Below are 15,150 nucleotides of genomic sequence, written 5' to 3'. Positions count from 1 at the left end.
TAAAGTTTACAAATATGCTTGGCTTGCAAAGTCAATGTTAGAAAGTAACATTGTGATTAAGGGGCTCAACCATATGCACAATGAATTTTATTTCCACATTCCATTGTGGCCCTGGAAATACAGACCAGAGGTGGTTGGTGGATGTGTTAAGGTTGTCTGACCAACTTTTAGTAAGAGTCCTTGTTCAGCTTTGTTTTGGAGAAATTGACAAAATCAGCAGGTAGGGTATTGATGGATACCATTTAATTATCATTTAGCTTTGCCACAAGCCCCGTAACAGTCGTAAGGGTCAGCTTGCAGGTTAAGATCTAAAGGTTATTGAATTTTAAATGAAAGATGAACAGCTGTTACAGAAATAACATTATACCATAACAACTACCAATGAAATCATTAACAATCTGTGGATTCAATTTGCTTCCTTCCCATTCTCATTATTTATTATTTGGTAGACATTTGTTATAGGGTTTATTACATTTTTTTGTTAATTTCTTCAGTGTGCCATTAGCCATTTTTCCCATTTATATAAATGTTTCCCACATTAACCTTTTTTTCCCCCCCTGGTACAATTTTCCTATTATAGAAAGGAAAACTGGACAACTATTAAATCACTTGTAAATCCCATACCAATTTGTTTTGCAAAAAAGAAAAAAAATAGTACATGATAAAAATTGGACACATCATCAGCCCAGTTCCCAATTCCATGTTAACAAAACTTCCTCAGATCAGATTTCAAAACATATTACCCTTGAGATTGTGAAAGTCAGTGAGGGGCTATGAGGAGTGCTCAACTACTTGATAAAGGTTAACATAAAAGTAGTAGAAACTGTGAGTCTCAACAGATTTATATAAAATAGCTGCTCTGCACTAGTAGCTTCAAGAATAACTCCTGATGATATTTACCACTGATGACTTGTCCAAATAGCTCTTCAGGGGTATCCCCAAAGAATGGTACGCATCCAACCAGAAATTCATAGAGGATAATTCCCATGGCCCACCAGTCTACTGGCTTCCCGTAGCCTTGTCTCAGGATCACTTCTGGGGCAATATATTCAGGTGTGCCACAGACCTAAAGATGATTGCATTATTAGAATAACTGGAATATTAGGAATGAATTAAGATCAAGATGATCAAACCCCAATTATTTTGCCTAGAGATGACCTGTTTAACTGTATGGAATCACATAAAAAATGATCTTAACATTAACAATAAGTTGGATACCATAATCCTATCTCCTCAGGAAGCTGAGCTCTGAAGAAAATAGTACAAACCAGTGGAGGCAGAGAAGTTCATGAGACTCTCCCAACTTCCAAAACTGTAGAAATCGAGTTGTGACTCAAATGGTAGAGCACAAGCTTTGAGAAGAAAAAGCAAGCTAAGGAACAGGGTCTAGACCCTGAGATCAATCCCCAATCCCAGCAGGCATACATACACACACACACACACACACACACACACACACACACACACACACACACACACAAGTGCAAAGACCAAGGCAAATTATTGATTCAGTGTTAAATTTGGGGTAATGTTCAGTTTCAAACTGGGAATTTTCCCTTTGGTAGTTTTACCTATTTAATAATATATTTTTTAAAAAAAAACAATTCTTCAGCTTAAAACAATAGTACAAGTTGGGCTCAGTGGCTCATGCCTGTAATCCTAGCTACTAAGGGGGCTGAGATCTGAGGATCAAGGTTCAAAGCCATCCAGGCACTAAAGACCCTGAAAACCACTAGAAAATCAGAAGTGGCGCTGTGGCTCAAGGTGTAGAGCTCAGGGAAAACACCCAGGCCCAGAGTTCAAGCCCCACAACCAATGGAAAAATAAATAAAGCAATAGTGCATTTTTAATCTGTCACTATTGGAGATATTTATATGAGGAAACCAATTCTCATGCTGATTATTTCACAAAGGCAGGACAGTGGCGCTGTGTTTACCTTAAGTAACTTTACAATGAACAGATTGTGGGCACATGGTAATGAGGCATGCTTAAAGGGAAATGGGCCATGGTTCAGATTTTAGCATCCGAGATTGCACAATGCATCATGAGTTTCACAAGTACTCTACTGAGACTCCTGAAATCCTTATAAAAACACATTTCCATTTGTCTCTCTCACACTCTCACTAGTGTGCAATTAGATCGTTCGTCTTGCTAATAGACCATAATACAGGGGGAAGAATACAGAGGGAATGGACAGTTCAAAGAGGCCCGGAGAGACAAATGGGAGCAATCTGTGCTTTATTAAATGTAAGGCTTATACAGACATCTACCCCACTGGTACTAATGTGAAGATGGCCAACACAAGCCACTTCTGAATTTCATTAGCTATACCTCACTTGTTATTTCTCTGTAGAATGGAACAGCATCCAAGCCTACCTGTTTATCCAGGAACTCTCTTGCATCCTTCTCGATATGACCCTCATAAAGATTGGTAGTCATGCTCATTAGTCCCACCTTAGATAATCCAAAATCTGTCAGCTTTATGTGCCCCATGGAGGTAACCAACAAGCTGTAAAGCACAAGGACACAGAGAACCACAATCACTTTGATGCTGCTTCTATTTATTTTAGCTTCCCCTACGACTATTATGTATACGGGTATCCACTTTATGACAAAATCCAGCCTAGAGAGGAAGTCATACAAAGATACCAAAGGCTGATTGTAATTCAGATGGGAGGGCCATCTCAGACCTTTGCTGGAGCAGTACACACAATGAAACTCTTAGCAAAAGTGCAAGCACAAAATTCTCATTCCTTTTCCATTTTCAAAAGGAGGAAATAGAAATGGTTATCATCTCCTATACAAGTAATTAGAGATAAATAATCCATTTTGGATTTAAATGACTCACAGATAAAGAACCTGGAGAAAAACAAAAGAAAACAAAGGAACAACAAGATGTTCTTTTACATGAAAATATTGGTGTTTGAATATAACCTAAATGTTGGAGATTAAGTCAAGAAATAAAATTTTAATAACATACATAGGAGTGTAACAATTTAAAATAATGAAAAGAATAGAAAAATTTAAAAAGCTACTGGGAAGCTAGCAAATTAAGTAGAAAGCCTACAGAGTGGAAGAAGATCTTGACTAACCATACAACAGACAAAGGCCTCATATCTAAAATATATCAACAGCTCAAAAAATTGAATTACTCCAAAACTAATCTCAAACAAACCCATTAAAAGATGGGCTAAAGAGTTAAATAGAGACTTCTCCAAAGAGGAAATAGGAATGGCCTATAGACACATGAAGAAATGCTCAACATCTCTGGTCATAAAAGAAATGCAAATCAAAACAACTCTAAGATTCCACCTCACTCCAGTTACAATAGCCATAATCAAGAAATCTAATAACAACAGATGCTGGAGGGAATGTGGCCAGGAGGGATCACTCCCACTGTTGGTGGGAGTGCAAACTCATTCAACCACTATGGAAAACAGGATGGCAGTTCCTCAAAAGACTAAACATAGAGCTCCCCTATGACCCAGCAACTCCACTACTTGGCATTTACCAATCATCCAGAAACAAGGACATACTAAATCCACTAGCACAACAATATTCATTGCAGTACTATTTACCATAGCAAAGATATGGAACCAACCCCGATGTCCCTCAGTTGAAGAGTGTTTCAACAAGATGTGGTATTTATACACAATGGAATGCTATGGTGCTGTCAGAAAGAACATTGCCCCATTTGTAAGGAAATGGAAAGACTTAGAAAAAATCATATTATGTGAAGTAAGCTAGACTCAAAGGAACTTAGGCTCAATGGTTTCCCTCATTTGTCATAATCAGTAGAAACCTTGGGCTCTCCTAGCAAAGATTTACAATAGAACAAAACCTAGATACATATGACAGAAAATGAAAGGACCTCCAGGATATAGAAACAAAAGTCATATATGAGTGATTGTTGTCCTTAATGTACTATGTTGTCTCTCATCTCTTTTGCTGTCCCTTGGTTATCTCATATTAGTACAGTATTTTACCTTGTTATCTGATATATTGGATGTATGTGTATTTGGTTATTTGAAATTGGATAGGGAAGGGGAGCAAACAAGAAGAAGGGCAGGGGTGGGGGAGGGAAATGGGGACCAAGACATGTGAAAGGGTATCAATGTATGTGAAATAATGCACCTTCTATCTGGTGAATATAATGTAACCCTTCTATTAATTACAATAATATATATATCGGGAAAAAAAGCTATTGGGAAGAAATAAGTGTTCCAGATGGAATTTTTCTTCTGTTTTCGTTGAACTTTCCAGATTTTCTGGAACGAGTATAAGTCTGTTTTATCATAAAATTTGTAACATACTTAAGATTTGTATAGTATAGCGATTATAGAGATATCTCACCATAGCAGAAAAAGTCTGCAATATTTTGTAACTGGTGTCAAAATTAATAGCTAGTCAGTTGGGGAAAAGGATATCTTTCTATCTCAAATCAGACATCAAAATAAACTGCATATAAATAAAAACATGATAAATACTGTGAGAAAACCATAGTATAACATCAAGTATATTATCTTGAAATAGGGAAGGATTATATAACTATGATATTAAATGCAGGAACTATCTAGAAACAGCTAGTAGTCTACTATGGTGCTATTCTATAGTTTACAAAATTAAAAATTTTCTTAAAAATTTAACTCTCTATAGTCATTATTTCTCCTATTTGTCATACTTCTTTTTAAATTTTATTTTTTATTGTATTTTATTGTTGGGAATATGTCTAGAGGGGTTAGAGTTATATTCATCAGGTAATGTGTGCATTACTTCTCGAAACTTGATACCCCTTCTCATGTTTTTGTCCCCTTTTCCCTCCCCTTACACCCTCCCTATCATCTTGTCTTTCCTTATTCTAAAGTTTTGTACCCTTTAAAGAATTATATGAAAATAACTATATATATGGTTATATACTGTTCAGTATATGGTTATATATTGTTCAGAATTTTTTAGTGTAAATGGCATTAAAAGAAAATCTCTCATAAGAAAACAATGTTTGGTATCTTAAAAAAGAAGACATGTTTCCCCAATGTACTTACTTGTCCGGTTTCAAATCCCTATGAACAATTCCATAGTTATGCAGATATTCCAAGGCCAAGACTGTCTCAGCAAAGTACATCCTGGCCATATCAACAGGAAGAGGACCCATGTTTTTCATTAAGGTAGCACAGTCTCCCCCTACAAAACACAAGATAAAGACTTAGTAGGCACAGCAACAAGTAAGATTTGTGAAAAACAGCAGTTTAGATTGCAGAATTGCAGGACTGCTTTTATTCATAAGCATGCCATATTCATAATTGGAGACTGTATTGAGCAATTATATTTCCAATTAAGACACAGAGTAGAGAAAACAAAGATTTAGGATGTTGTACTCGTAGCAGCAGGTTGGGCTCTGAAGTGAAACTGGATTCAAGACCCATGAATGTCCTTTTAGGATGATGGTACCAATTCAAAAGCCATCAGTATAAAACATGGATTCTGGAATTCAGTTGCCTGAGTGTGAATTAGAAATCTGTGTCAGGCAGAGCATTCACAGGCAAACTTGGCTTGGCTGTCCTGCCTGTTTCATCTGTAATACCATGATAGCAGTGATGCCATTGTTTTTAAGATTGCTGTGAGGATTCATTGAGATCATCTATGTAAAGAATTTAAGATATAACAGACCAACACATCTCAAGCATGTTATTGTTAATCATTGTTGTTAAAATGACCACAATAACCAAATGTTGGTGTGGTGAAAAGAACTATCATTCCAAATCAGTTGAGCTATACTGTCTACTACTTACCCCTTAGCACCCAACAAGTCAACCCCTTCTCAAACTTCACTTCACTCAGCTGTGATTAAACATCATTATTCTTTGCTTGAGTTGCTTGAATTTTATAGTTTTGAGATTGGGTGCAATGACAAGAGCTTAAATTGAATGTTTAGGAATTTTCTTGGCTATAGCCAATCTTTATACATACATATAAGCACAATTATGTATATATATGTATTTATGTACATATATATACATACATATATACTCTGTGCTAGTAAGTCATAGCTACTCAGTCTCATAAATTTAATGGGAAAAAAAAAAGCTTGGGGGCCAGGAATTTGGCTTAGTGGTAGAGTGCTTGCCTAGCATGCATGAAGACCTGGGTTCAATTCTTTGGTACCACATACATAGAAAAATCCAGGAATTGTGCTGTGGCTCAAGTGGCAAGGTTCTAGCCTTGAGATAAAACCCAAGGACAGTGCTCAAGCCCTGAGCTCAAGCCAAGGATAGGCAAAAAAAAAAAAAAGGGAAATAAAAAAATCTGTAAGTCAGATTACTAGGAGTATTTAAAATGGAAACCATGAACCACTTTGGGAAAAAAAAAAAAAAGAAAAGAAAAGCTGGAGGTCAGTAGGGCACACCCGTGATCCTACCACTCTGAAGGGCTTTGGTAGTACATCCCAGCACTTGGAGACAGACACCAGAACTTCTAGCCTTTGAATTCAGTATGAACTTAAGAATAAGACAAAGAAAGAGGAGGTGGAGGGAGAGAGAAGAGTGGGAAGAAGAAGAGAGAGGAGGGAGGAGGAGGAACTGGAATAATAGGAGAAGATGCAGCATAAAATCAGAAAGACTGGATTTCCAGAATGTTTTTCCTTTTCACTAATTCATTTTTAATTTCATAGGATAGATTGAAAAGGTTGTATTTTTAATTCACTTTTAATAAGCCTGATTATAATGAATGTGTTTTGTGCTACATGATATAACTAAGTAGGAAAAATCCCATAGCTTATATTTCAACCTTAGTGGTCATATTTGGGAAGGTAGGTAGGATAAAAAGCTATTAAAAAAGAAAAACAACCTGTTCCTAAATAGCCCTAATTTTCCCTTTTTTATAGTAGAGTAGGCACTTTACCAGCAATTATCCAAAGATAATGACTGGGAATACAGCCATCTCATTGCCTGGCTTCCGTTCCTACATGGAGATAGCCATTATATGGTACAAACACTGACAGCTTGAACAACACAGCTGAGCGAGGGATTTCTGGATACAAGTGGCCTGTTCCCCATGTCCTGGCCAGACATACCTTCTACATATTCCATGACCATGCACAAATGGCGCCTGGTTTCAAAGGAGCAATACATGCTGACCACAAAGGGGTTTTCTGCAAAAGTCAGGATGTCTCGTTCCACAAAGGCCTGCTGGATTTGGTTTCGAAGGATGAGGTTCTGTTTATTAATCTTCTTCATGGCAAATCTCTGCCGAGATTCCTTATGCCGGACAAAGTAGACTGCCCTGAAAAGGAGCACAAGTATTGGGACCCACAGGGAGAGAGAAGGTTAAGGGTATTCAGAATGACAGAGAGTGAAGAGATGAACAGTGTTTCTGAGATTCATACAACAGCTGGAATTCAGTTTGCAAGAGATACACTGGCAATAAGAAACATTCCATTCCAGGACAAAGTTCTTAGGCTAACTTAAGTTAAAAAAAAAATCTTGGGCCAGGAGTTGGGCCTTTGGTAGAGTGCTTGCCTAGCATTCAAGAACACCCAGGTTCGATTCCTCGGTATATACACATACAAAAAGCTGGAAGTGGTACTGTGGCTCAAGTGGTAGAGCTCAAGGACAGTGCCCAGGCCCTGAGACTGGTTTAAAAAAAAAATTCTTTCCATAAGGTTAGCCTGGCCCCAGTGTAATCCTAGCTACTCAGAAGGCTGAACTCTGAGGATTTTCATTTGATAACAGTCGGGGCAGGAAGTTAGTGAGACTCGTATCTCTGCATAACCACCAGAAAGCTATAAGTAGTCCTGTGGCTCAAAGTAGTAGAGCACTAGCCTTGAGTAAAAAGAGTCTGGACGGCCGCCAGGCCCTAAGTGCTCAAGCCCCACATAGAACAACCGCTCTATTTCTTCTTGACTAAGGCAATGTTACCTCAACCAGAGCAAGACATTCTAGAGCAAGACAGCAGACCCCTTGAGGCATGGGTTGATATCATAGCAAAATTAGTGAACTTGAGTAAACACTCAAACCATATTATACTGAAATATCATTTGAAAATGATAAGTTTCTTTAACAAGAAAACTAAAGGAATGTTTCAGAAAGTTTCAATAGATGTGAATTATTGAATAAAATTTCCATTGATTTAGATTCCTGGATTCCTACAGTCAGGTTGCTTCAAGTACTTTTTTCAATTTTAAAGATGCTAAAACTGGAAAACAGAAACAACGTATTATTTGGGAGGCTCATATGGCTGTCTTCAAAGGACACACACACACACACACAGACACACACACACACACACATATATTTATGTCAGATTTTAATGTTTTAAGTATATATTTTTAATGCTTTCCTACACTGATTTTTTTCCTTAACCAATTAAAAATTCCTTCTGTATCAGATTAGAGGCTTTTACTCTATTTTCATTTTCCCTAATACTGATTGGATAAATCAGAAATCTATAGTCATGTAAGCTGCCGATAATAAAGGAATACAGAAAATGACTTGGAAATCCCTGAAATAAGCACTGGAAAACAAGCAATTGTCACTACAAGTGATTTCTGAAAAGGGAATCTATTTTTTTAATAAAATTGAGAACTCAAAATGCTGAGAGGAAGATTGTTTTTAAGGATGACCTAGCTAGGAGTTAATTGCAATGCAAACTCCTTTCCAGCTCTTTCCTCAAACATTTTATATTAAGCTCAATGCCAAGGACCCTTCAATGTCTAAGCAAACATATGAGCAATTCCACACATAGACTATCACAAGGTTGCCATTTGATTTTTCAGGCACCCCTCCCCATCCCTCCCTTCTCCTTTCCTTGTACTCTTATCACTTAAGCCACAGTTCCACTTCTGGCTTTTTGATAGTTAATTAGAGATATGAGTGCCCCAACTGGCTTCAAACCACAACCCTCAGATTTCAACCTCCTGAACAGCTAGGATTACAGGGATGAGCCACCACCACCTGGCAATCATCATCATTCTTATATAAATAATTGCTCCCACATTTGGTCTAGGAAAAATAGAAGGCAGAAGGAAACAGAATTCAACAGAATTTTATAAATGAATGAAAGAAAAGTAGCTTCAAGTCCAATCTGACCAGCATCTATAATATATCTCTTTTGTAGCACAATTTAAAAAAAAAAAGGATTCAATCTGTATCTTAAATTTTTAGCATGTAAAATTTTGGTTTTGAGTTTTTATTTTTCCATACTATGATACACTTCAAATAATCAGCCAATCTTTAAGAAAACTGACCTAAGGATTTGAAATTAGTCTTGTAATAGCTTGAGAAATCCCAGAGTCAGGACCCATGGGTCTATCTTCATAAAGTTGTATAGGTGAATGACACATCGTAACCAGAAATTTGTGACTCCATGTGGTAGAACACTAGCCTTGAGCAAAAGTGCTCAGAGATAGCTCTAGGCCCTGAGTTCAAGTTCCAAAACTGACCAAAAAGGAAGAGAAAAAAAGAAAGAAATTCAAGGGAGTTTTGAGAGTTTTATTCTGGTTGCCATTGTTTGTGTTTGTGGTCCTGGGGACCAGACTCAGGCCATTCATTCTAGGCTAGCATGCTATATCTGCAACCTTTGGTTTCCTTTGTGTTCTTGCTTTCTTACTTCTGTGTTCTGCATTTTCAGTTTTATTCTTCATGCTAGAATTTGTTTACTATAATGGTTCTTTTTCTCTTACAGATACTTGTCTTACTTTTATATAAGTCCATGTTCTAAAATTACTAAATTCAGCAGAGAACAGGAGAGATTGAAAAAGGAGCAAGAAATAGAAAAAAAAAAAAAAAGCAGAGACAACTGGCACTGTTACGTAGAATATAAAATTTCTGATATCTTAATGCTACACTTGACTGACATGGCCTCTCTTTCTAAGCTTTCTGGCCCCAGGGCTTACTTAGTTGGAAAAGGCTATGTCTGTCTTTTCCTCTAGCAAACTCCCTGCGAATCATGGAAACCCTGGGGTGAGAGGTGACATATGGTTAAAGGGCACTTCGGGATATGTTCTCTGTGAGCCAGAGGAGCTTGTACACTCTGCCCAGGCAGGAATGAGGTGTAGAAGGATAGGGTGAAATAGATTTTGAGGTTAACACAGAACCAAGAGCCCAGTGAATCTGCCCTACTTGGCATGTGACTGTAATGTGTATGAGTTGTATAAGGCTCTGAGAGCCAGATAAATGATTCTGGGCCAGAGGAGCTGCATGTGGGAGCAGGAGGTATGAGGAAAGTGGAGAGGAAAGGCAACAGGGAACATGTGTGAGGGAGCAGATGTCAACTTGCACCTAGAGGTCTCTTTAATAATGACATGGAGGTTATAAAGGAAAGCAAAGGAGTGGGAGGGGGGAATACTGCGCCTCTCCAAGTTAGTGATTTTATTTGAGTCAGTTTTATTCTTTTTGTGAAAAATATCTGAAGTGCTAAAACTTGTTATCCTCCTTTCTTGGTTTCCCTCATGCTGGGGTTACCAGAGTGTGTTACTATGCCTTGGTAAAGTTGTAACTTAAAAACTCAGAAAGTGCTCAACAAAAGAGTAGGGCCTCTATATCCCAACTCAGATGGCAAAAAGTTTTAAAGGCCAGGTACCAATGGCTCTGGCCTATAATCCTAGCCACTCATAAAGCTGAGAAAAACCTGAGAGATTCTGTCTGCAATTAGCCAGCACAAACTGACAGAGGGGTGGCTCAAGTGGTAGAGCATCAGCCATGAGGGAAAGAGCCAAGTGAGACTGGGCGCAGAGTTCAAGCCCCAGTACTGGCACAAAGAAAAAAAAGGCACAACTCAAAAGGTAAATATGGTTTAAAATCAGAGGATCTGTCACATGTCTTTGAGCTCTCATTCCTGCATGCAAGTAATATCAACTACCACAAAAGAGTCTTGTGAGTGGAGGGGACCAGCATAACAAATACCTGGCACAAGGAAAGCAGCCTTCTACAGAGTGCTATGTAATAGGAATAAAGGTACAGCTCCACTCTCTTCTAGTTAAAGTCAGAAGTGTGTTAAACAGGGAAAGAAATTAGAATTAGATGTGCTTCCTCTGTCCCCCATTCCTCACCACAGTACTCAGGGCCTTACTCTCTCCCTTGGATCTTTTGCTTAAGACTAGCACCCTTCTACTTGAACCACACGTCTATTTCTGGATTTGGCTGATTAACTGGACATAAGAATCTCCCTGGTTTATCTGCCTAGCCTGACTTTGAATCAAGGCTCTCAGATTGCAGCTTTCTGAATTATAGGCATGAGCCTCTAGCACCTGGCTAAGAAATTAAATCATCATTGTTACAAGAATGGCCACCAAGTATGAAGAGAAAGCCACTATACTCGGTGCTTCAGCAGAACAGAGAAGCAGCACTGTTAATGTTTGAGAAGGCATGGAATTCCTGTCTTTCTAAGCCTTTGACATGAGTGATGAAACAAGAGCACGCTGATACCCAAGACATTTTTCTACAAGCCAAGCTCAGCTGCTCATCTAGGGGTCCATTTGTTCAGCCAGTCTGCAATCAGCATCATAGCTACATAAACTGATGGAGGTAGCTCCATTCAAATTTCAAATTAAAAATAATTAAAATAGAGAAGAAATCTGTCAGAAATGTAATGCAAGAGTTGAGCAAAGGAGGAAAAAAAAAAGTGTCCTGGCTGATAGCAGAGGCTCTGACAGGCAGCTTGTGAGACCATTAATGACTTGGCCTGCATCCTGGGTGTTTACTGATTCACAGCTTGTTTAACTTCTTGTATATTCCCAACTGCTCCCCAAAGTGTGATACACCTCATCTACTCTGCAGTGGTTTAACAGCACTACAAATGAGTTTACTCAACCAATTAGAACTCCAAATACTGCTAAGACAAATGCCCAAGTTTTATGAAAGTGGTGATTCCCAGATCATCATTTTTCCAGAATTCCAATGCTAATAGAATTAAGCAATGCTCCAACCCACAGGCCCATTAAATCAATGTATATTCTTCTTTCTAACTAATAGAGAATTCCTTAAACCAGTTCCAAAAGAACAAAGAACTAAAAAAAAAATCAATAAAAAGACAAAACTTAAGAATAGCTGGATGCTCAAACAGTATTTTTAGGTAGAAAAATTCCTATGAGGTACTTGAAGCAAAGAAAACTGTTGTAAAAAAATATAACATCAGAAAGTATTTATGAGCCACATCAAGAAATATGCCATCTGACATAATCCTGCAAACAAATCAGCGAAGCATAGAAAGGACTCACAAATATTTAAGTTCTTCACTAAGTTAATGGTGTGGAAAATATTAGAGGTGAAAAACTAGCAAGGAGAAACATCCCTTGTGGCACAACAAAAACCACTTTACCTCATCTGCTCGAATGTGTTGTAAATGGCAATAAATGTCTCTGGGATTATTTATTGCTTTCCACATACAGATGGAAAGGAGATTAATACTTAATTAAGCTAGGATTCTTAGCCTGTCTATAATGGATTAAGCCCTAGATTGAACATTCACTGCCTTCCCACAGTATTTACTAGTAACTCAAAAAGATCTTGTCGCTATTTATGCTGTGCTCTGAAAAGGTAACTGTGTGTCTATAAAAACAGACCAAGCCACTAAAAGAAGGGAATTCAAAGATTTCCCCACATAGAATAATGATAAATATCGCAAGAGAGAGAAATGGAAATGATCCTATTTTTTCCATATTATATGCAATGAACATTTACAATTAATCCTGCAAATGCAAGCAATTGTATGTCAATAAAAATACTCTGAAAAATAATACTTATTTTGTGTATTATGTAATGGTATGGTAATAAAGGAAAAAGAAAGGAAAGTAATAATTTAGTTCCTCCTGGGAGCCTAAAATGTATTATTTGAATGCTTCAGGTGAATCTAGAAAATAAATCTCTTCCTTAAAGAAAAAAAGGGGGGCATCAAGGAAAGACTAGTAATTTGATTAGATTATAGGATTAAGTTCAATTTAATAAATCCTGGTGTAATATATGGATTAGTAGAATATATTATGCTGAGTTTTCTAACAGTCTTTTTTAAAATAGGTTTTTCACAAGGCTGACTACTGATCAGATAGGCAATATAAAGAAATGTTCAAGTGATAATTCTGTATATGTGTGTATATATGTAGACGTAGTTTCATATTATATATAGTATGCATAATACCTCTCCCGAGAGTGAGGTAGTTCTGAGCCCAGCAGGGTAGAATGAAGAAATACAAAATTATTTTTCCCTTATTTTATAAAATCTTCTCTCCAACCTTCTGAAACAACTGCTAGATCACCTGCAATCTTTTCAGTTGGATATTCAATAAAAAGCAATTCTGATTGTACATCAGACCCACTGAGGAATAAACAGGCAAGTCCCAGCCTGGCATCTATTTGGCAAAAAATGAATGCACAAAATAAACATATGACTCAGGTATGTGTACTCTAACAAAGAGCTTCTCTTGAATTAACTCACCCATAGGCTCCGTTGCTAATCAATTTAATTGTTTCGAAATCACTTTCTCGAGGTTTCCTTCGAAGTTTCAGGGAAGTATTAGAGCTCTTGGGAACAAAAATAATGTTAAAAGTTCAGCATTTGAGAAAATTATTTTAATAACAAAACAGGCAATACTTGAATTGTCATTTTGTTTAATACGCCAAGAGTTCAGAATTCTAGCTAAAACAACCAAGGCCCAAACTGCCACTGCAGTGCTTGGGCCACTGCTCCTTATGACGCCAGCTCAGCTACATTTAAGCAAAATGTCATTCTAAAAGACCATGGCAGGGAGGGCCTGGAAAGTTCTGGTTTTATTTTCACTCTGTATACTCAAGTTAACCAACTCCTAGTTTGATAATAGATTCAACTTCTCTGTCCCTGACTAAAAGCGTGTCTATTTCATTCTGAAGCAAAAATCTCTTCTTTGGAACAGGTGGTACCAGAAATCTTAGCCAGATTCACATCTCCACGCTTAAAGCGACAGTTCTCTAAAAAGCTTAGCTCAATGGATGGCAAATAAACGCAGTGTTTTTAGTACAATTCTCTCATGCTTCTTTTATGTCAGCAGCCAGACTGTGCAAGCAAACTCTTTGCAGAGTCCAGAATGTCATTCCGATTGTCTTGGAAGAACCCATTAGCAAACTGAGTGCCATCTTTCCCTCTAAGGACTGCCATTGCTAGCCATCATCTTTGGAAGACCTGGGTTACCATCTTCAAACCTTCCTGTCTGCTTGGGTTCCCCCCTGATCTTCAGTGACTTGATGTCTATACAGTAACACAACCTAGGATACTTGATCTCCTCGACCTATAGAGCCATCTCTCAGATCTTTTCTCCTAGCCTCTGTACAGTGGCCAAAATGTCACCATCATGTGCTATGGCCTCCTCACAGCAAAAATTCAAGGCTAGAACTACTGACTTGTCCAGCCACTGCTTCTATGATTTGGCAGCATAGTTTTCTATGAGGTCCTCCTGTCCCATGAACTCTTCCCTCAGATCTCCACCACAAACTCTCTGAGAGTGTCAGAAGATTGCTGACAGAAGGGCAAGTGCAAGTACCAGTTTGATGTTTCAAAGGAACTTCAATCTCAACACATGTACAGTTCTGACAGTGACTATAACAAAATTAATAGGACAACCATCACTTGTCTACTACAACTTCTAACCATCAAGATACTCTCTTACTCATTTCATGTGCAATTATTTCATTTAATCTTCCATAATCCTTTGGATCTGTTGTATTGATGGGGAAGTGGAGGCACAGGAGAATCATTTCCCTACACCCTCCACAATGAGTTAAGAGGTAAAGCCAGCTTTTAAATCCAAGATATTCCGTGCGTTCCCTACCCCTATCCCCCAGATTATACAGATGTTCCAGCTTTCCTGACCAGCCCCAACCTGCTCCAGCCTGGTTTCTCTGCTAAGCTTATCTATTTACAAGAATGGTCCCAAGCAACCAAACCTCTGACTGGTATCCTAGCAGTTGCCACTTAACAGTCTTTCCCACAAGCACCCTGCTTGTGGCCTAAACCAGGACTCTGGAGTCTAGACACTGATCCAAAGATGGGTTGCTTACTGTTGTTTCCTTAAAAGCAACCTGATACACAGGGGCAGCAGAGACCGGGGAGGGGGGGGGCGGTGTTCCTGTCAAGCTTTCTGACTCTGTGGTCTCCCTTGCTCTTGACCCTCAGACGTTCCTTGCATCT

General features: G+C 38.2%; 1 protein-coding gene across 5 annotated transcripts in view; it reads right to left on the bottom strand.

Moving 5' to 3' along the window:
- Positions 1-15,150, bottom strand: part of Mast4 (microtubule associated serine/threonine kinase family member 4) — a 415,893-nt gene that overhangs the window by 32,855 nt on the left and 367,888 nt on the right. For all 5 annotated transcript variants that reach the window (XM_090331761.1, XM_090331763.1, XM_090331762.1 and 2 more), the window contains 5 exons: positions 13,426-13,511; positions 7,070-7,278; positions 5,043-5,181; positions 2,377-2,509; positions 901-1,066 (listed from right to left, as the gene is read on the bottom strand). In XM_090331761.1, coding sequence (XP_090187887.1) covers positions 901-1,066; positions 2,377-2,509; positions 5,043-5,181; positions 7,070-7,278; positions 13,426-13,511 — 733 coding nt within the window. The remainder of the gene's footprint in view (positions 1-900; positions 1,067-2,376; positions 2,510-5,042; positions 5,182-7,069; positions 7,279-13,425; positions 13,512-15,150) is intronic.

Source organism: Megascapheus bottae, chromosome 4, assembly GCF_031878675.1.
Source record: "Megascapheus bottae isolate mThoBot1 chromosome 4, mThoBot2.hap1, whole genome shotgun sequence".
NCBI lineage: Eukaryota > Metazoa > Chordata > Mammalia > Rodentia > Geomyidae > Megascapheus > Megascapheus bottae.
Note: the sequence above shows the minus strand (reverse complement) of the source record. Positions and strands in the feature narration are given on the sequence as shown.